The sequence below is a fragment of the Typha latifolia genome, chromosome 9 (assembly GCF_019914945.1).
Source record: "Typha latifolia isolate L0001 chromosome 9, TyphaL0001v2, whole genome shotgun sequence".
NCBI classification, from domain to species: domain Eukaryota; kingdom Viridiplantae; phylum Streptophyta; class Magnoliopsida; order Poales; family Typhaceae; genus Typha; species Typha latifolia.
In genome coordinates, this window is record NC_133094.1 from 11,238,640 (window position 1) to 11,260,064 (window position 21,425).

Below are 21,425 nucleotides of genomic sequence, written 5' to 3' on the forward strand. Positions count from 1 at the left end.
TGTGATTAGCAAGAAATCAGGGGGACTAGTTACAAATAGTTCAATAATAAACATGAGTAGGGTGTGAAATGAAAAGAAAAAAAATGGAGAGGTGCGTCTCTCTTAGTTGAATACAAAATGCACAAGTACAAGCAGAGCATCTTACTCATTGACAAAGATCTATCATTGTTCTTCATATATTGAAATCCTACTACAAACTGAGGTAAGAGAACTATTTTCTTGCTGTACAAGAAAGCCTATCAAAACCATCATACAAGTGCGTATATATTAGGTGAAGCTTCATTGCCCTTACCCAAGAAAAGAGAAGAAAAGGACTAATATGAGCTTACCCAGAACATAAATCTTCCTTTGCAAAGACTTTAACAAGTCATACAGAGATGGAAATCCTTTCTGCGAACAACAGATACATCAGAAAATATATCCGCGTTGATACTTGTTGCCGTCAGATATACAATAAGCTGACACTTTATGCACCCCTAAGCCGAAGGCAATCTGCTAACTGTATAGAATTCATCTGAGTGTCAATCCATATTGTCAACAGGAGAGACCATGGCAGCAAACTCAGTTGTTTCCAACAAAATTTTGTTCACGCCTTGACAAGCCCTCAGGTATATTTGAGTATAACTTCCACAGCTCAACTCCCAAGCTCATCACTATTATTCCTGCAATAACACTTAACAGTTAAAACGCAATAACACTTAACAGTTAACACAGTTGTAAGAACCAGTAATTAGCATCTCCTCATTTCACCTGGTAATGATAAAAGATGCATGTTGGATTAAATTATATCTGAAACTAATTTTCCCATCAACTCCTGTATTATAGACATCAAAATGCAGTATGTTATCCAAATGTCGGGTACCTGAATGTATTGTGTACAATTAGATGCTTGAGAAGTCTGAAATGAAGCAAGAGATTCCTACAAAAACAAGGGATAAGGTAAACAAAAGTGTAATTTACTTAATATATTTATCATATTATGTATCTAGATATTTGATTTGTACTCTTAATATTGGAGTAAAGCTAGAATGTGGACTTGAATGAATTCCTTCACGGTTTGTTGGCCCTGATGGATTAGAAAGATCAATGCCCTAAAAGAAATATATAAGAAACAAGTTAAATCTCAAGATACAATGACCAATTTTATAGAGTAGACAAGAATTCAGAATTATACCTTGTATGTCTTGTATGCTGGAGAAGTTTGACCGCCAATTGACGACATATTAGGAGCCATCTCCAAGCCCTGTGCCATACAGTCTCCAGATGAGGAAAATGTACCTTATAATTAAATCAAAGAAAGAAAGCACAACATTACTGCACAAGATAAAGAAAAGGCATCCAGTCCCAATAATTGGACAAATGGTTCCTGTTACTGGAAACGAGATCCACAGAGCACATTGACAAGCCTCACCATCAAAGAGAATTGCAATTTTCCAAGTCATTGACACAATAATACCTGCAACAAGACATTCCCTGATGGAGTAGAAGCATCTGACAGAGTATACGGCATAGGAGGCTGTTCTGGACAACATTTCTTCTTCTCTTGCAAACCCTTCTCAATGCAACTTCTGAGATGAAACTTACCCTTCTGGCCTTTCTTTTTAAACCCTTTCCCTCTTATACTGTTTGCACTATCCAAGTTCCTTTCTGCTTCATTGCTTTGGCTTGTAGCTGATAAAGATATGTCAACATCAGTATCAGTTAAAGATGCATCGATACTGGTTTGCTTTTGCAGGATTTCTTTGACCTTTTTGCTCAACTCAACTGAATACTGGTCCAACAACCTAAAAGCTTCCTCACATTCCGATGCCCGGGCCACCAACCTAACATATTTAGGACACAAGTACTTGTACCGACTTGAAACTTCTGATGTAGTATCTGCTTGAATAATTCGCCCATGAAGATCTTGTGGAGTTGGATCTCTTGCATTTTTGGTCCATCTTTTCATTATGTATCGATCCGGTATATACTTAATATCCATGGTATCCAGAATTTTCACAGCATGGCTACACAAAAATCCATGTGTCTCAAACTTCCTACAGGAACATGAAACAGTCTGCTCTGAAGGGTTGCCAAAAACTTTATACTGACTGTTCTTACCTAAAACTGCAACCATATATTCACGACATGGGCCAGTTTCATCACGGTGAAGGATGTAAGCTGATTGAAACTCTTCATATTCTTCTTGAAAAAGCTGAAATATCATATTGGTGTACACATCTGCAGCTTGAGTCAGCATAGGAGCTTTAATTTTGAAGTACGGTAACTTCAATCTTGAGTTATATTCAACTTCTAGTTCTTTGTACCGCCTATCATTAACCACCTTTTCGAAATGCCTCAAAAATAGTATTAGATCTATGTCGGACTTCAGGAAGTCCCGAAGATCAGAATGTAAGCTTTCATTCAATTGTGTACTCCTCATTCCTGCTGAGAAGGCCCATTTTACATATGGTTTAGCCCATTTATCTTTTTCTTCAAATAACTTCTGTAACCAAATATTATCACGAAGATTATGCTTGTTAATCATTGCATCCCAAGCAGTAAGAAACTCCATGTCTTCCTCATAATCATTTATGCATGCTTTGAATTCCTGCTTAAAATCGCAGTCGCCCCTGAAGAGATGATTCAAATGCTTCATGGCATTCTCTTTCAAGCGCCAAATACAAATACCATGATATGCTTCTGGCATCACTAAGGAGATAGCATTCGCAATTATGCCATCTTGATCTGTAAATATAGTTTTTGGCTTTTTCCCAGACATAGCATGGAGAAAAGTCTCAAATAGCCACTGAAAGGACTCAAAGGTTTCATCATATAGAAGTGCCGCTCCAAATAAAACTGTCTCACCATGGTGGTTAAAACCAACAAAAGAGGCAAAGGGTCGAAATCCTTTGTTGTTTCTGAATATTATGTCAAAAGATATAACATCACCAAAGTGACTATAATCTATAATCATCTTTGCATCTGCCCAAAAAATGTTACTTATTCTCTCCTCAACATCCAACTGCACTGCATAGTAGAACAAAGGGTTTTCCAGTGATTGGTCCTGAAAGCAATTTAAAAGAATACCTGTTTCACCATACTTCATATCTCGTTGTCGCTTAGTCCGAAGGTGACAATTTTGAACTTGCCTATTATATGATAAATTGTCCCTCACACCATCATGCCTGCTTTCAGGTTCATTGGCATTTTTCGGAATTGTACCAGAGTCATTTGATTGGTCAGCTTCAGAAGACTGAGCGCTAGGCATCTTTCTTTGTGAAGGATTGGCACAAGATTCAATAAACAGAGGATGATTGTGTAGGGATTCAAAACCGTAAATTTCATATTTGCCATTTTCCTTTTTGCGTCTAATAACCATATGCGCAAGACAACCGGTCCTTGTTTCAGGCTGAGGATTTTTTGTATGAGTGCTTCTTTTATCAGGAGCTCGAAACCCTTCTTTAGAGCATGTAAATTTTCTTGAGGTTATTTCACCAGTTTTTCTACTTTTATTAGCATACTCTCTTCGAACATTGAATCCCAATTTCCATCCATATATTCTATAAAATTCATATGCCTCCCTTTCAGAATCAAATTCTAGGCCAACCCTGGGTGTATAGTCAATATCTGTATCTTGACGATTTGAGAAACTTTGGCCTGCTTCACTATCTGCCATATTTATTCCGTCTAGCATTTAATAAATAAAACACATATTAGTAACATGAAAAAATGTCTCACCATGCAATTACTATATTCATTAGCAGAAAGTAGTTTTTCATTTTAAACTCCAGCTTGCATTAAGACTCTATACTAATTCACTTACAAGAAGAGACTAAAATTTAACTCAACTCCTATTCAACAAGAATTCTCATAATCAGCATATATAAAGTTATAAACTAATCCAAGAAGAGTTGGATCCTTGAGGAACAAACCATTTCCTATATATATCAAGATAGGATTTTGCTTCATATAAAGAAAAAAATCAACCCCGAGGCTCCTTGATGATAAGTACATAGATCAGATGGAGCAGGTTATGATTCTTTCAGACGGGACGAAGGCCATTACAAGTCCTAAGGGGGTACATTAGGAGGTATTATACAGATATCATGAGTTCATATTATGCACAGATTTTTTTCATGGCAAGAAATGCTAAGCTTTATAATGGACGGTATTACTAGCATTGGCACTAGCAAAATTTTGAGGATCTCAAACAAAAATTCAAAGTATTACCCGACATTGACACAATCGTTTAACACATCTTGGCTTGCAGCATTCCTCAAAGTACTTCTGCTCAACTACTTCCTCGTTCCCCCTGAAATACAAGATAAATGAATAAGTTTATATTACTAAAATGATATCACAAAGCAGCGAGTTCGTTCATTCTACGCGTACTTGCCAACCTATGGAATTCATTTCAAATTCAATGCCTCATCATAGATAATTCCGCTGGAAGTAGCTAAACAACTTGAACTCAAACATTTGCAGAGATAATTTAACAAAAAAAAAGTTAATGAAAGAGGCAACAATGACATGAACTCAAACACTCACATGGAGATCAAACTTGAGACTCTAGAGCTGGATTGATTCCCCCTGCATAGAAAGAGAAAAATGCGGGACATAAGGTTTTGCAATAATCGACAACAGCTTAAACGAGGGAATTGGGATTGAGATCGAACCTCACGCTTCTCTTCCAATTGGGGTTCGAAATGCGATCTTTGGAGAAGAACCCTAGAAAGGACTATTAGATTTTCTTTCTATTTTTCCCAAACTAAGGAGCAATTGATGGTGGCATTTATCCTGACCGTCGGATCCGTGAGTTGGAAAAGATGTACGGCTGTCTTTTATTCTTAGAGTGGTTCAAAGGAATAAGCTACGCATAAATTTAATTATTTAAAAAATAAATAAAAACACACTTTCTTTCATTTTTATTAAGAATAAATAGTTTCACAAAAAGTAGAATTACTTTTATTTTATAATTTATTCCCCTTCTATTTCACTTCCAATAGGTGGCCAAGAATTTTAAATTTTAAATATATATAAGTATTATATGCACCAACCAAACTCACTCCAAAACTTCTAAAAAATTATTAAAAAAAAAAGTTTCTCACTATTCTATGGGTTCAACTCTAATTTTAAATAGTTCAATTTAGTAGAAGGTCACTGCACGAAGCATGAGAGAGAATATATATATATATATATACACGCCAGAATGTTATCCTCTCAACTAAGGAAGGCCACGTGATTGGCTATAGATTTCTAACCTCCAATACTTTCTGATCTTGGCCAAGAAAGAGAATGGCCATGGATCGCAACCCGAGTGGACCCATTCCTCTCCATCTCTCCTCCCCTTAGCCCAATGGCTGCTTCTCTATTCCTCCAACCACCACTCCCTTGCCATCGCATCGCCTCCTTGAGGACTGGAGATGTCTTCCCGTCGCCCCAAATGGGGGTTAAGAGCTCCACAAGCAGAGAAATCTCCATTCTGAAGAGACCCATTTCAATCCACAGTTCAGCTCCAGCAGCAGCTACTGGAGTAGTGAGTGATTCCAGTGGCAACCAGGGGGGTGACTGTGAGACTTCCGATGAGATCAAAACAGCTCTTTTCGCGGCACTGGAAGGTTAGCTAGTGATGGCAGTTCATGGACTGATGGATTTTTGTTACTTTTTCTATCATGAATACTTTATGACTACTCATTCATGGTAAATTTCTGAAGGCATTAACAGAGGGATATTTGGGATTACTTCTGCAAAGAAATCAGAGATAGAAGGCTTAGTGGAGCTGCTGGAGTTGCGAAATCCGACACAGGAGCCGACCGATAAATTGCGAGATAAGGTATAATTCAGAGTTCATAGTGAAAAGATGACAAGTAGCTGAATTAGTTGATTCATGTATACGATTAGTTCTGTGATGGTTGCTGATGTTAAATTGTTGAGAGGATGAAAGGTGGATGGATGCTGGAAGCTGATCTATAGCACTATATCGATACTGGGCGCCAAGCGAACAAAGCTAGGACTGCGAGGCTTCATCAGTTTAGGGGATTTTTTCCAGATAATTGATGTTCCAAAGGTTAGTTGAGTTTCCATAGTTTGTCATAAAATCCATTGTTTGTGATGTGCTGTTGATCCATCATTTTGAGTATATGTCATTCATTTCTGGGTGAAAGGAATTAGTTTTGTGAATGAAGACGTAAAGAAGCTATTTCAGATCTCAAGAATATTTAGGGTAGGCCCACTGAAGGCAGAAAATTTTAGGTGACTCAGATGTTTGATATCTCTTGTTATAGTTATACCTATTATAAAGATTTGCTATGAAAAAAGATAGTAATTGTGTAGTATTATTCCTAAATAGAAGTAAAGTATATGTTAAACATGTTTGCCACTTCCTAACATGAAGTATAATCATCACAAATTATGCTAGTTAGTAGAGGTTAACTAATAATATATGCCTGCATGCCATCTTTGGCAAACAAAGTAATTGAATTGGCTCAAACTTGTGCTGAAAATTAGATCAAAGACAGCACAAACAAAGTTATGTAGCATCATGTAGTGCAGCTCTAAGATACTTCTCTATCAAGTTCCACATTGGTTTCAAGGTTTGTGCTGCCTAATATAAAGGGAATAATAGAATTATGCCTTTAGTGGCCAAAATGGCCTCTAGAAAAGCAAAAGAAATGTTAATGTTTTGCTATCTCTTTGAAATAATGGAGTTTTAGCATCACCTTCTCTACACCCAAAGGAAAAGGCAGTCAGTGTGATCAAGTTCAGCGCAAGGGGATTTAAGATGTTGTCAGGCCAGCTTACTATCGAGGCATCGTACAAGATCGCAACCAAAACAGTAAGGACCTTTGCGTTCTATCTTAAATATACATGTTCTTAGCCATGAAGTTTACCTCTAAATCTTCTTCATCTGATCTCCTCACAGAGAGTTAACATCAAGCTCGAGAACTCAAGTATCACTCCTGTTCAGGTAAAATCATCTGCAACTATAACATAGAGCAGATTATTCCAGTTGACTGACACCAACATGATGGTGAACAGTTGATGAATCTTTTTGAGAAGAATTATGATATTCTCCTTGGCATATTCAATCCAGAAGGTTGGCTTGAGATAACGTATCCTTCCAGCATTGCAGAGTTACACACTTCAATTTTAAAAATTATCGAGATTTGCATTAATTGGAATGAGCTAAAGAAGACAGAAGAATAGCCTCTAGTCAATGTTGTTTTCACCTAAATATGCTAGATATGTCGACGACACCATGCGTATCGGAAGAGATGACAAAGGAAACATATTTGTATTGGAAAAAACAGAGCAGACTGAATTCTGAAACAGTATGCTCTCTATGATATTATATGTTGATGGCTAGGAGATTGCTATAGCATTCCCCAACTCCGTAAGGAGAATTATCAAAAATCTATTGACATTTTATGAGAGACATATGTAAAGGAAAGATCAATAAGATATACCAGTTTTTGGTCCGCAATGCATCAGTATCTTTTTCACCTTCTTGTTTGTGATTTCTGCTTCTAATTCTATGCTTGAAACACATTCCTCATATGCATGACATATATTTGAACAGATTATGTTACTGTGTAGTTTACAAGTAACAAAAAATGAACAAAGATACAAAAAAAATGGAAATTTATACCATCAAAATAAAAACCCTATAAATTCATAATTCAACGACAAGCAAAAAGACCAATAGCAAAGAGTTTCTGCTCTGATACAGAAATCTGTATCAAAAAATGTAAACTTTCCTTACAGTTAGAATCATAAGCTATTGATAGGTTAATATGTGAGGACTAGACCCACAAAACCAAACATGAGGAAATAAATTTTAAGCTGAATTGAATGCCATAGTTTGAAGATTTTGGATCACTCCATTATGCTTTTATATTGAATTGGATTCAAATAATCATTTCAATTTTTACCTCAGCATATTTTTTTTCCCTTATTCTTAATTTCTTATGAGAATCATTTTACTAAGGGTGTTGTTTGGAGGAACAGAGTGGGCAACCACCTCTTCTATATTTGCATATAAATTCTCTTAGACGTTATATGCATTGCATGTAACCACTCCTTTGGTGATCATGGTATGCCATTCAATCAAATGGTCTTAAAACTATTGCTACTTAGTGACCACTACTATCTAATAAAGAATCATTGATCCTTGCAACACTCCCACTTACAACTTAACACTACCTCCCAGTTTTGGAGTTTGGAAACATCCTATTTATAACCCCAATATGATGGTATTATTCATTATGGAATAGCTTATAATTTGTTTTTCTTTATCTCCACTATTCTCAACCACCCCAATAAGAAAAGGGGAAAAAAAGAAAGAAAGATGCAGTTTTAAAGCTAGATTTGTTGAGAAAGTGCAGTGTATTTGCTCTCTGCCTATCAATTCCAGCTCTGTAAGTTTGACTGTCCATTAGAAAAGGATGAAAAAGATAGGTGGAAATGAAAGTATTGGTTAAGTGATATGCACATCCAGAAGATATTTTCTTATTTAAAACTTTGGCAAACATTAGAGGATGGATATCAAGCAAACTTAATGATTAAAATATGTTAGAATTTTGTAAAACAAATCTTACAGTCTATCAATCTCACCTCTCATATCAATCGCTTCAATTGATCACCATTATTTGATGCCAATGATTGCACTATAAGCATTCTTTTCAATCCCTTTCATTATTTTCTCACCTACAATCTTCCCTCCGAGAGCCAATGTCGTCATATTACAACCCCCATCACAATCACATTTACTTTTTAGTTTTTAAACAAATGATAGGTCCCTTAATAAAATGTTAATTTATTTTATTTTGGGTCTTAATTTAATATCTTGTGAAATGTCCACATCTACTCTTGTGGACCTTAGTTTGATACATACTAAATTATCTACTTAAGCCTCAAGGCCATGTTCCCTTATAAAGGGAATAAAAACAAGAACAACTTTTCTTTTTTCCAGTTAAACTATTCAGTGTATGGATCTGACTTCATTCACAAGATATTAAATCAATCTAATCATGAAATTGTGATGTTATTCATCAAATCAAGTTTTGCCTTGCATACTCTCATATATATATTTCAAAATAAGCACAAATTAAATAACTATGGTTCCCTATTACATAAACATATTTTTGGGTAGATAGTTTCAAATATTTTTTGTCACTTGTTTTTCTAGCCAGTTTGATAATGTCCTAGTTACACCATTGTCACTAAGATTTGAATTTGAGAATACTCACTTAAGCCTTGTTAATTATTCTAACAATTAGGATAAAATATCTTTAAAAATAGGGTTAAATATCTTTTACCGCTGCGTAGTTATTTCTAAATTTTTTTACTTATTTATATTTTAAAAAGTCTTAAATTAGTTTCGTGACACTATTAGTTTTTCTGTCAAATTTAAATAAGTATTATATTTAATTATTTAACAATATTATCTCAAAAGTTCGTGTCTTTTGCCCAACAAACACAAAGGGGTTTAGTCATTTAGCAATAATCAGTTAAGTTTGATAGAAAAATTAACTGTCTTACTTTAATTATAAGTACAATGACTGATTTAAAATTTTTGCACACGTACATTGTAAAATATATTTAACCCTAAAAAATATTCAGGAGACTCTTTAACATCCTAGAAGATGTTGATTAAATTAGAAATATGACTTAATCAATATCAATAATATTTCTTTTAGTACACTCTTACCGTTGATATATAAAATATTCTATTTATCGGCAGTATTATAAATATAATAATGTCAATGGGATGGTGCCAATTTAAATGAAACGTCATTGAATTAGAAAAAAAAAAGTTCATATTATAATACTAGTAGCACTACTCTTTTTTTTTTTTCCCGAAAGAGATTAAAATAATAATATTTCTTCTATATTATTTTTTATAAATTTTTATTATTTATGAGTTTAAAGATTAGATATGTACCGAATAAAGAGTCAAATATCTCTAGATATAGAAGCATTTAATAAGATACACTTCAGGTTATGTGTATTTCTGAATAATTACTTTAAATTAAGACCACATGTTCTAAACCGTCGCGCCACAGGGTTGAGTGAAAGCTATCGAGTAGTCAAATAATTTTCTCTATATTAATTATTTAGGATTAGAAAATAAATTTGGCAAGTGGATGCAATTTTTCAGAGAAGGCCTCTATTTTGTAGCTACCATCAACCCTTTATTAGATCTCACGTCAGTGGGTGGGGGGGTCCAAAAAAATGCCACCATATGTGTGCCGGACACACTGTCACACTATTATTATATAATACCTTGTACTGTTGTACATTGAACCGATCCTACTTATAAAAATTAAAAAAAGATTTAAAGAAGTAAAAACTAAAAACGCTTCCTTTCTTCCGCTCCTAAGCGACGCCAAGGTTGTTGTTTGTCTTCTTCTCTCGGCGATTCCGGACCCATCGCCTCTCCACCGGAATCTTACCCCAAGTAGCGGAATACCAACCTGTGAGTCGCCCCAAATTCGCTGATTTGGTTTGGGTTCCGATTTCGTTTCGTCTTTGGGTTGCGTTTGATTTTGTAGAATTTATTTTATTTTTATTTTTTGTTGGAGTAGCAATCGTTTGTTTTTGAAGGAATCTGTAGTCGAGAGTATAAGCTTTCAAATTGGTTTTCGTGTCTGAGCTAGATGGGAGTGTTGCTGTGGTTGTACGGTGGGTTTTCTATCTAATCTTTGATTAAAGGTTAGGTTTTTCTTTTTATTTTTTGCGAGTTTTATTGTGCTATTTTGGCACATTCGAGGGTTTTAGGCAGCTTGTAAACTTGCAAAAGATCCGAGACTTTGCTGTTTTTTCTTTTTCTTTTTTGCTTTGAGGGTTTTGAGAGCTGTGATCAAATTGATTCGCTTCAGCAGTTCTTGGTTCCTTCTAGGGACCAATCTAATCTGGTAGATTATAAGAAAGAAGGTTGGTAGGATCTTCAGAAAGGTGAAGCCTTTACCTAGTTGCTTTCAATTCCAACTAGTTTGTTTGATCAATTTTTGCAATTATTGAGTCTTCCTAGAAGAAGAGGAAGAACATGGAGGGGAATTTTCCAGCAGGAAGCATGATCCCGGGAGCTTCCTATGGTTTCCTAGACTTGCAAGGCTCCATGCATATGCATCAACAACACTTCCCGCGCCCATCCTTTCACCGCCCCCAGCAACACCCGGATCATTCCCAGAACCTGGTGCATCCACCGATGCACGAAACTTTCCCTCTATCGATCAATCATATGTTGGAGTGCAGTCAACAAGCCGGAGTTGCTGTCATGGATTACAGCAAAGGGGAGCGTGCAAAGAATTCCATGAGCGATGATGATGAACCAAGCGCCACTGAGGATGGAATTGACAGTCATAATGGCAAGGGGAAGAAGAGCTCGCCGTGGCATCGGATGAAGTGGACTGATAGCATGGTCAGGCTTTTGATAACTGCTGTTTCCTACATAGGTGAAGATGTTGCATCTGATTGTAACAGTGGTGGGAAGCGGAAGCATGCGATGTTGCAGAAAAAAGGGAAGTGGAAGTCGATATCAAAAGTCATGGCTGAAAGAGGCTGTTACGTGTCACCTCAACAATGTGAAGACAAGTTCAATGATCTCAACAAAAGATATAAAAGGCTTACAGATATTCTTGGTAGAGGAACATCTTGCAAGGTTGTGGAGAACCCTGCTCTTCTGGATCACATGGAGCACCTCTCTGATAAGTTAAAAGACGATGCCAGGAAGATTTTGAGCTCAAAGCATCTTTTCTATGAGGAGATGTGCTCCTATCATAATGGGAACCGATTGTGTTTACCTGCTGATCCAGCACTCCAGCGTTCGTTGCAGTTGGCTCTTAGAAGTAGAGATGAGCATGACCCTAGAAGGGGTTTGCACGAAGATATGGATGAGGATGATCAAAGTGCAGATACTGATGATGAGGAAGATCATGGTGATACGGGGCGCACATCCTTTCTGAAAAGAATGAAGCATGATATGGACCATGAAGAAGTGAGTTTTGGCTATTCTTCTGGTTCACAGAACTGCAGCAGAATATCTCATCCCCTAGGCATTGTTATGGATATGAACCAAGCTTTTGTTGAAGGGTCTAACACCTCTTTGGAACAGAAGAACATGCTGAATTCTCATTTGCTCCAGCTTGAAGAGCAACACTTGCATATTCAGGCGCAGATGCTGGAGCTAGAAAGGCAACGTGCTAAGTGGCGACGATTTAGTAAGAAGAAAGATAGAGATGTGCAGAAAATGAGGATGGAGAATGAAAGGATGAAGCTTGAGAATGAGCAGTTGGCATTGGAATTAAAGCACAAACAGTTAAGAGTTTGATCTTAAAATGAAGAGAAATCAATAGTGCATGATATATTTTTACGAAAGTTAGAAGTTTCAAGCTTCAGAAAATGGTAAGGGTGATTTGATAAGTTTAGTTTAAGCCTTCAAAGCAAAGCCCTCTGTGTTCTGTCTCATGAGCCAGAGTACCAGTGGCCCTTTGATTGTTTCTGAAAGCATATGTTGCATTATGGAAGCTCCTCTTTTCCATGTGGAGATATGGGAATATCCAGACATCTAGCTATGTTTTTAGTGATGTTGCAATTTGAGTCTGTGAGCTTTTCTCTTATCTTTTTGGGTTTATGTTTCATGAGTTTCTGTTGCTGCTCTTCTTACAGAAATCAGTAAGCTACTGATCTGATAATGTTGGTGCTCTCTGAATCCCATTTATTTTTTCGCAGTTGTCTTTCATATATGTTGAAGCTAGAAAGTTTTGCCTGATATATTTCTTGATTATTATTTAGTGATGTTGGGTTGGCAATTCTCATCAGAATTTAGTATGAAGTTACTCAAAGTTCGTATGATTTAACACTCCTACATACGAATATTTGATCTGCTTCTAGGATACCAATATGTAACTGCCGAAGTAATGACGATGTGATCATTGTAACTGTCTTTTGCATATGGATGCTGAATGAATACTTCAGCAGTTCGTTTCAATTAGCAAGATCCTTTTCAACTTATGCAGCAGAGTGGTCATTTTAGCTAATCCTTAATTCTCTAAGCTGTTGAATTTTACCCATGATCTTCGTTGCTTCTTGCGATCTTTCTAGTAATGCAAGTTGAATGAACTTTCTAGAACCAGTTCAGTATTATTGAAGGTACGCATGAGGTACACCTATGGGCTTAGCTTAGACGAGTTATACAACAGTGATGGCCTTAAGACAACTTATTATCAGAGGCATGCTTGAAGTGTGCTTTTGCGATTATGATTACCTTAAGATGATTTATGTAATAAGAGGTCCATTTGAATTAAGAAGTTAAGAGAACCACTTAAAAGAAGTAGACTTTAATTTTGATAAAAAATTCATTGAGGAAAGGAATTTGGTGTTTTGTGATGGGGGAATCAAAACTAAAGTGAAGGAATTTTTCTTTCCATCTGTGAGGTTAAGTACAGATTCCATAGGTAGGAGAATAACTGATGTTGTTGAGAAATGTCAATAGATGCTATGAGAGATTTGGATTAGGAAATGCATTCAACATAAGGCTGTATCATCTGAGGAATAAGTCGAGCACCAGAGCTTGAGAAGAACTGCATTGTGCATGATCGGTTCAAGTTTACCTAAGTTTGTTAACAGCTAGATTTTTACAAGGTTGTCTCACAAAACCAAGTAAAATCTTTGTTAGTTTAGCAGAACCTTTTTTAAGCTCCTCATGTTGTACAAGGAGCTCTGCATTCAATTCTACTATCTAGCTTGGTTTAGGTTGTTGGAAGTCTGACATATTGGTCTTTATCCTGGAAAAAAGATTGATGCAGGAGTAAATGAGGACCCAGTGATTGTCTGGCTTGTAATTGTGATCGTTCGTGCAATTTTGAACCTTTAAGCTGGTGAGAAGATGGGAGACACATTGACTAGGTTGAGATGGAATGAGATTCACTATTAGATTCAGATTTTTTTTTCACTAATTAGAGGATGTATATACATAGAGAAGGTGCTTAGTACTTCGGAAGAGCTAATGGATAGGGGAAAAAAGATAAAGAATTGATGTCATAGATATCAGGGAAGCAGGATTTAGGGTTTGGCAGCGACAACCGAAAAGGGTCAGTATTGCGAGGGATATGAGTTGAATCATACCTAGTACTAAATTTCTCAGAGATCTGGTGTTACTTGGCAATGTGCTTTTTGTGGTGATATTAATTATGCACTTCTACTAGGCTGAAAGCCAAAATAGCCTATGAATTCAGATTACTCTCAGCAATAAGTTCCCCTAGTTGGCTGATCATATTTTTGGTTGGAACAGAAGTAGCTCCTTGGTTGTCCTTGATACTAGTTCTGTTCCAAATCTGGCAGCTTTCATCAGCCTTGTTGGTGCTAAAATGACAATCTTTTACAAGTTCTTTTGCAGATCCTCTTTCTTTCTGCACTGCAAGTTTGGAGGACAAGGTGGGTGCTCTCTTAAATCTTCTTTGTTGAACGTGAGGCAAAAGACAAATAATTAGTTTTCAAAGGGGTTATCTGTAGACAGTCCTGCATGGTGCATTACCTGACATGAAACCACCTTCTTATCTGAAGACAGTGATAAGAAAAAGTTTAATATAGGTACAGTGTCCCAGTGCTTGAACAGTATTAGAACATGCTTTGCCTCCAGTTTGTAGATAAGAAAAGCACTAATGTGAATGTTTGTTGCATGTCAAATGTTTTGTTGAAGAACTTCATCTTACAAGATATTTTGTTGGTTGTAACAGGGAGATTAGAGTGGAAGCAAGAGATACTGTCTTTGCTGCATATTCTTGCTTCTCTAGGTTTGTTATCTGTCTTGATGTGAACAGAGTAACGAGAAGGTAGTCACTTCAATTGTATTCCTTCTTTCAAACTTGAACATATGAAAACCAATGTCTGCTTGCTCCTTAAGTTCATCATTAATTTGAGGTTCATCTGCTGTGTATTTAACTGACAATTGGTATTAATTATTTGTAATTATTCCTAATGGGATGTCTTGGAGGATAACCACAATCTTATATGGTAAAATAATGAAGAAAAGAAATGTATTCCACTGCAAGGCTCCTGCCAGTGATCATTTGCATGCAACTTGTTTCTATGCTCTAATTATTACTGAGAGGGAAATGTGGACCTACTATATTTCATTATAATTCTCTGTACCTTTCAATGATGCAAGGGATGAGGGCCCCAGAATTTCCTATTTATATCTCCACCAAGATTGGTCCTCTCACTGCCTTGCACTTCAACTGAGCTAATAGTTGTTCATTTTATTGGCATCATATGATTTTGCAGTAGATTTATTAGTATAACTATAATTACATAATAGAGATGGGAGTTGTTATATCTTCATGTTAAACAGAGAAATAGAGTTATAATCACATGAATGATGAGATATAGCCATTGATAAAAGTTCCTTTATAACATCCTTCGAGATGTTGTCAAGATGTAGCATTATCCTATGTGCCAGAGTTAGGAATATAATATGTGATATTGGGCATTGCTGTCATTTTATTAGGAAATCCTAATTTATAGGCAACATTTAATGACCTCTCTGAAGGTATTCAGGGCATTCACCTATTTCGAATAAATAGGTGAATTTTCAAAGTATTTAATAGGTTAAAGAGTTTTCTTTTGGACAAAAAAATTCACACTCAAGGTCGGTGATTTTATACGTGTAGTTGCAATATAATAATGACATATTATATATCTATAACTTCTGACCTTTATACTGAATTTTTTTTTATCTAGTTCTGTAGAAAAAGTTTGGAAAGTTCACCTATTTATTTAATATTTTTTTCCCAAACAAACATATTTCTCCAAAAAGTTTGGCCATTTTTCACCTAATATATCATAGGGCAGGAATCAAGATAATCTCTCTTTTTTTATATATGAGGAATTAATTTTTTTTTCATTCATGAGCCAGCCGAAGGTTATACGTGGAACAGACAAAGCACACTACTAAGTTTTTGATAATATAATAAGTTGATTAGGCTTCAAGCCATGTGCTTGCTAAGAAATTTCTCTGAACTAAACGCTGCTAAACTTTGCTCCAAGCCATCGCATTATCTAGCTGTTTCTCCAAGCCAACTGCATCGCTGAGTCATCAACCAAGTCGAGCTATTGAGCTAAGCCACCGAACCACCAAATAATTTTCTACACAATAATTATTTGGGATTGGAGTCAATCCTATAATTTTCTTGGTAACGGTGAAGAATACCTATCAAGAAGTAACCAAGATAATCTATCCTCTATGAAACCAGAAAAAGAAAAAAGAAAAACAGATTCTGCAGCTCTAATGCAGGAATTTCTTTCATCTTATACTTGGCTGCCATTATTTGGCAGCAAAATCAGTTAGAATATTTTTAACCTGCTAATAATAGGACAGCTAATCAAGGCAGCTATTCCTGCAATCCGATTTGGAGACAAACTGGCCCCTGAATCAAAGACCTACAAGAAAGATAATAATCCTGTTGAATTATTAGAACATATTCTAAAATAACAATAAAGAGACGACCAACAGTATATTTCCAAGAAGATAGAAAAAAAAAATGGTGAGGCATAAAAAGGAGAATAAGGTTACATAAATCTTGGGAATAGGGTCACCAGGACCTAATAAAATACATCTAGGCATTACCTCGTTTAGCTGCCTAATTACCTTTATTGAATACATGTAAAACTTTAACATTAACAAAAGAGCCTAGAGTAGCACCACACTGGCAACTAAATAGCCTAACCTTCAAAGATTGCCCATCTATTTCTTTAGAATTTTCACCAACTCTACCATTACTCATTCCAAGCCTAGCCTATCAGCCTAACCTCTCCATGCAAAGCTGGCTCGCTTGGTATCAGTTCCCATGCAGCCGCCAGCATCCAGTCATCCTCCGCCAGAAGCACCCCCTTGATACTCACTGCAACCCCTAGATGATCCACTTTATCTCTAAATACCATTGCATTTCTCTGCTAGACAAAGACCAACCCTCTCTAGATATAAAGACACTTAGGCTTCGTCGAGTTTTTAGCTGCCTAATTTAGGCTTCAAGTTATATGCGTCGCCGAACAATTATTTCTAACCAAACGCCGCTAAGACCTGCTCTAAGCTGTTTCTCCAAATTAATCATATTTCGAGCTATCAATTGAATCAAGTCAAGCCACCAAATCACGGACCACCAAATAATTTCTTCATAATAATATTATTTAAGATTGGAGTTGAACCCATGACATCCTTGGTCATAGGGAAGGAGGTATTGGTTGGACAGAAGGAAATTTCTTATTATTTTGAGAAAATTTCTTATTATTTTTGTAAACCTCTTTAAAGTTAATATTTCTATGTACAAGAGCCTTGTGCGACTTAATATTTTTTGTAATTTTCAATTGCCAATAACAAGCTCTAGTGTATACCTCTATATAAATTATGTGCATTTAATATTTTATGAAAGTAAACTCTGCATTGACTTCAAAAGAACCTACGCACTCAATATTACTAATGTAATCCTTCGAAACTTTTATTGTTTGCACATATATTCTCCTAATAATTTAATAAAAAAAAAGATAAAAATAACTAAGAGAAAAGTATGGAACTAAATAAATATATCTATCTTTTGTCTATATATTAATATTAAATGAGCACAATTTAAAAGAGTATATATACAACAACTCTAATAATTCTCGTATGCATGCGATGCACACGCGAAAGCCAAACACTTTGCCATTTGGAAAGCGCAACATCATTGGATCCTTTACAAAGAAAACCCCCAAAAATATACCATCATCTCAAATCCAATCTGTGCTCCAGCACAAATGTCGGAAGCAAAATCACCTGCACGTACGGATGCAGCACTTTCCTACGATCCGGGATACTTTTCAGTTTTCACACCGTTACCCAGTCTACGGACATATATAAATAACAATTATTCTTACAACCGGGGTTGGAGGCAATCTATTTCTTCTTCTTATAAACCCACCGGTCTCCCCCCTCGTTTGCCGAGTCGCCTTCCCATTCCATCCCTCCCCTATTCATCTCTCTTCGTTGCTTTCCTTCACCTTTACATTTCTATATAGAAATTTAGAGAGAGAGAGATAGCAATGGGAGGGTGCGCGACGAAGCCCAGAGATCTCAAGGCGGAGGGTGACGCACCGCCGCCGGTGGAGAAGCCTGCGCCGGCGGCGGCGGCGGAGGAGACAAAGAAGGAAGCGTTTCCGGATGAATCAGGAGCGGAAGCCGACCAGGCTGACGAAGGCCGACGTAGATCGCTCGGCGTCTTGTTTAAAGAGGTGGGTTCGTTGATCCCCCTTCGATTTCGTGGATACAAATCTTTCCGTTATTCGTCCTGCTCCTGATTTTGATGGTAAATGATGAAAAGGTCGTATATTGAGGTTCAAATGTTTTGGAATAGTAGATTCTTTTTCTCTGTCTATTTGATCTATCTACTCTTCGTATCTTTGTTGGTAAAAAGGATTGTAAAAATGTGGGTGATAAATTTCGATTGCGTTATTGTAGTTTTGGTACTTGATTTGTTCGATTAGCACGATTTACGGAACGTTGCAGTATAGTCATTGTCTACTAAATCTGTATAAATCTTATCTGAGATGGCCTTGATCTTTAGAGATTTTTTTTTAAAAAAGTGTGTTCTACTGCCATTGTCCGTTTCTCTTTTAGCAGCACTTCCTAGTTCTTCTTCTTTCAGAAGGATAAGACAGCTATTCAGAAAATACCTTTGAAACCATCTTCTTGGTAATCTTTTCTTTATGATGCCCAATTGTATTTTTAGAATATCTATTGTTGTACAATGGGGTTTGACTAATAAGGGCCAAGAATTGAGAAAATATTTACCATAGAAAGTATCGCTTAAGATAGAATTGTCTAATCAGAACTTGAATTAAAAATAGTAGTTCTTTTTTCCCCCAGTGGGCACTCCATTGTTTGAAATTCTAAGCCGAGTGGATGCAGCATTATTGACCGTGCAGGACAAAATTAGACCCCTCTTCCAAATTGCAGTGCCTACCGACCAGGAGACATGGCTTGATTGCGAAAAATATGACACCCTCATTTCTGACCCACCTGCATCTTGTTGAGTTAACAAATTAGCTCTGAATATTAGTGCACTTAATACGCAAGTATGAACCCACCTACGTCAATTATAAGTTGGCATAAGCTTTCAGCGCCAGCTATTTTAGAGATGAGTTAGCGGGCCAGCCTATCTTTGTTGCTCTTTTGGCTTAATATCCATCAGTTCCAATGAGGTAGGTTACTAGTTGAAGAAGATGTTCTGGTGATTAGCAGTTCTTTCATTGTACAGAATGTAGAATGTTTGATTTGTAGCCAGACAATTGCTAATTTTAGTCCTAACACACCCAAAAATGGTGAGTTATTTATCATAATCTGTTCTTGCTCTGATATTAAAATGCTACAGGTGCTTTATGATTTTTTCTTCTGGTCTGAGTTTTGATCCTCTATAATGTAGCCCTAGACGTGAGTCGATATTTTTATATTTTTCTTTATTAATCTATACGTGTGAGGAAGGTCGGTAATTTATTAGAGCCATGTTAGTAGTGATCATGTGATCATGTGATGCAATAAAGAATTGGTCTACTTTAGCTTTAGGGCACCAGATAGCCTTTTCTTTTCATTGTAGTGCCTGCAATCTTCCTTTCCGGTGCAGTGCTTTCTGGAATCGATACATTCTCTCATTATCCAGCTCTTCGCTGTCTTTTTGTTTTCACTTTAGATGAAAAAGCCTGGTCCCCTTTTACCCCACCTGGTTTTTTTGTATAGGCTTTGTTTAAGGCTAGTGCCTTTGAGGCACTTCACTTTTAAGGTAATGGCAGCAAAGCAGCAATCCTTCCTTTTATTTGTAATTTGTTTAAACATAATGATTATTTTTACTATTTGTTTATGCACACAATAGCAGTGCTCACTGGTCACATCTAACTTCACTTTGCTCATTTTCTATTGCTGACTTTGCGCATTCTGTTATAAAGCTATTGCACATTGTATGTCAAAGTGGAAGACTTTACAATGATGTTGCTCATGGAGTTGAAGCAAAATAATATGAAATTGCACGCTATATCTTTTAAATAATGCACCACGGAGATGTCGGTTCAACTTTTTAGGCCATTATAACTGTTAGTGTACGAGGATTTGAATGATCACTCATGCACCCTATTATGCTTTATATTTATCACGGAATGTTTTCTTCCTAAAGAAGTGAGAACTTAATACTGTTCCAGTTATACCGGTGTCGTTAGTATTTGAACATAAAACATTTATTTAACATGAGCCTTTTTTACTATTTAAGCACTATCTCAGTACCAGTTGTCATGCACTATTATCTAGAATTAATGGAAACTATATCTATGGGAAAATCGGAAATCATGTACAAGCTTCTTTTTTGCAGAATGAAGAGAGCACTGGGTCTGTGGAAACTGAAAAGAATGTTATAGAGGAATCTCTCACACCACCTGTGCAGGAAACAGAGGAAGAAGTGCAGCCCAAGAGAGAAGATTCTTCAGTACCACCTGTACAGGAAACAAAGGAAGAAGAAGTGCAGGTACCACCTGTACAGGAGACAAAGGAAGAAGAAGTGCAGGTACCACCTGTACAGGAAACAAAGGAAGAAGAACTTACTTCAGATGAATCAAAACCAAAATCTGTAGTAGAAGAACCTTCTGCAGATGAATCGAAACCGAAAATTGTAGTAGAAGAACATGCTTCAGAAGAAAATAAACCAAAGATCATAGAGGAAGACCCATCAAATTCCACACAAGAAGAATCTGTTCCTTCCGCAGAAGTTTCTGAAGCCACCGTAGCAGAAGAGAAAATTGTGGATTCTGAACCTGCTGCTGAAGTTCATACAATTAAAGAAGAAATGGAGTCCTGTGACGCTGTCCCGCCGGAAGAAGTGGCTGCTGTGGAGAAGAAGAGTGATGCTTAGTCGTCGGATACGTCTTCATCATCCATTGCTCCTCGACAAGATGGGAGTTTGCTCATATCAGAGATGGTGTGTCAGATGAAGTGAACTGCTCTCATTTATTAAGTTCTGGTTCTAAATGTTTATGTAATGATTTTTAGATTTCCGTAGTTCTGTTTGTAATTTATGTCGTGTAATTTGTTGAATTTTACTTCATTTCCAGGTGTGAATTCATGTCATTTTCCCTATTTGAAGTGATTAATTGATTTATTTTTCTTTTTTCACTAAGACGCTCATTTTTCCTTATACTCTCTCTCAAACTTTGTAATAAGTAGAGATGATGCTTGCCCTGGTGGATTTTCCAGCTGCACGAATTTGCTACAGCCGGGACGCGAGGAAGCTACTAATTGGCAGCTAGCACAGAACACGGATGGAGAAAACCCATAGAACCAACGCTGCAGAAGATCTGCAGCCCCAGATATCACTCCTAATACACGTAACAGCAAAACAAGAACTAAACACGTCCACTTGTACCGTGTCCGG

At 36.6% G+C, this 21,425-nt stretch overlaps 4 protein-coding genes across 6 annotated transcripts; 3 read left to right on the forward strand and 1 right to left on the reverse strand.

Annotated features, from left to right (window-relative positions):
* Positions 1-148: 148 nt before the first annotated feature.
* LOC140795224 (protein FAR1-RELATED SEQUENCE 5-like) lies at positions 149-4,773 on the reverse strand. Of its 2 annotated transcripts, none has more exons than XM_073147671.1 (8): positions 4,659-4,773; positions 4,531-4,572; positions 4,213-4,294; positions 1,457-3,669; positions 1,175-1,243; positions 1,005-1,091; positions 863-919; positions 149-662 (listed from the first exon to the last, which is right to left on the reverse strand). In XM_073147671.1, exons 3-8 carry the CDS (start codon positions 4,217-4,219, stop codon positions 657-659), a joined length of 2,439 nt encoding a protein of 812 aa, XP_073003772.1. In that variant the 5' UTR covers positions 4,220-4,294; positions 4,531-4,572; positions 4,659-4,773; the 3' UTR covers positions 149-656. The 2 variants fall into 2 exon arrangements, with proteins under 2 accessions (XP_073003772.1, XP_073003771.1); XM_073147670.1 differs by having other exon boundaries at positions 526-662; positions 751-919.
* Positions 4,774-5,208: 435 nt separating this feature from the next.
* LOC140794613 (fibrillin protein 5 homolog) lies at positions 5,209-7,465 on the forward strand. 2 transcript variants are annotated; one of them, XM_073146714.1, is made up of 7 exons: positions 5,209-5,600; positions 5,697-5,815; positions 5,927-6,049; positions 6,719-6,817; positions 6,905-6,949; positions 7,021-7,094; positions 7,225-7,465. In XM_073146714.1, exons 1-7 carry the CDS (start codon positions 5,339-5,341, stop codon positions 7,307-7,309), a joined length of 807 nt encoding a protein of 268 aa, XP_073002815.1. In that variant the 5' UTR covers positions 5,209-5,338; the 3' UTR covers positions 7,310-7,465. The 2 variants fall into 2 exon arrangements, with proteins under 2 accessions (XP_073002815.1, XP_073002814.1); XM_073146713.1 differs by lacking the exon at positions 7,225-7,465 and having other exon boundaries at positions 7,021-7,218.
* Positions 7,466-10,303: 2,838 nt separating this feature from the next.
* Positions 10,304-12,688, forward strand: LOC140795811 (uncharacterized). Its single transcript, XM_073148599.1, has 2 exons — positions 10,304-10,459; positions 11,015-12,688. The coding sequence occupies exon 2, from the start codon at positions 11,030-11,032 to the stop codon at positions 12,311-12,313; it is 1,284 nt and encodes a 427-aa protein (XP_073004700.1). The 5' UTR covers positions 10,304-10,459; positions 11,015-11,029; the 3' UTR covers positions 12,314-12,688.
* Positions 12,689-17,953: 5,265 nt separating this feature from the next.
* Positions 17,954-21,166, forward strand: LOC140795782 (uncharacterized). The gene is made up of 2 exons (XM_073148554.1): positions 17,954-18,246; positions 20,370-21,166. The coding sequence occupies exons 1-2, from the start codon at positions 18,058-18,060 to the stop codon at positions 20,904-20,906; spliced, it is 726 nt and encodes a 241-aa protein (XP_073004655.1). The 5' UTR covers positions 17,954-18,057; the 3' UTR covers positions 20,907-21,166.
* Positions 21,167-21,425: the final 259 nt, after the last annotated feature.

Excerpts from the sequence above, each read along its gene's own strand:
- LOC140795224 (XM_073147670.1), bottom strand. Across the intron at positions 1,244-1,456 it reads CAGGGAATGTCTTGTTGCAG|GGCTTGGAGATGGCTCCTAA; the intron begins GTATTATTGTGT and ends TGTATGGCACAG. Across the intron at positions 1,092-1,174 it reads CAGCATACAAGACATACAAG|GGCATTGATCTTTCTAATCC; the intron begins GTATAATTCTGA and ends TATTTCTTTTAG.
- LOC140794613 (XM_073146713.1), top strand. The coding sequence starts at position 5,339 with ATGGCTGCTTCTCTATTCCTCCAACCACCACTCCCTTGCCATCGCATC. Across the intron at positions 5,601-5,696 it reads TCTTTTCGCGGCACTGGAAG|GCATTAACAGAGGGATATTT; the intron begins GTTAGCTAGTGA and ends AAATTTCTGAAG. Across the intron at positions 6,950-7,020 it reads CAAGTATCACTCCTGTTCAG|TTGATGAATCTTTTTGAGAA; the intron begins GTAAAATCATCT and ends GATGGTGAACAG.
- LOC140795811 (XM_073148599.1), top strand. The coding sequence starts at position 11,030 with ATGGAGGGGAATTTTCCAGCAGGAAGCATGATCCCGGGAGCTTCCTAT.
- LOC140795782 (XM_073148554.1), top strand. The coding sequence starts at position 18,058 with ATGGGAGGGTGCGCGACGAAGCCCAGAGATCTCAAGGCGGAGGGTGAC. Across the intron at positions 18,247-20,369 it reads TCGGCGTCTTGTTTAAAGAG|AATGAAGAGAGCACTGGGTC; the intron begins GTGGGTTCGTTG and ends TCTTTTTTGCAG.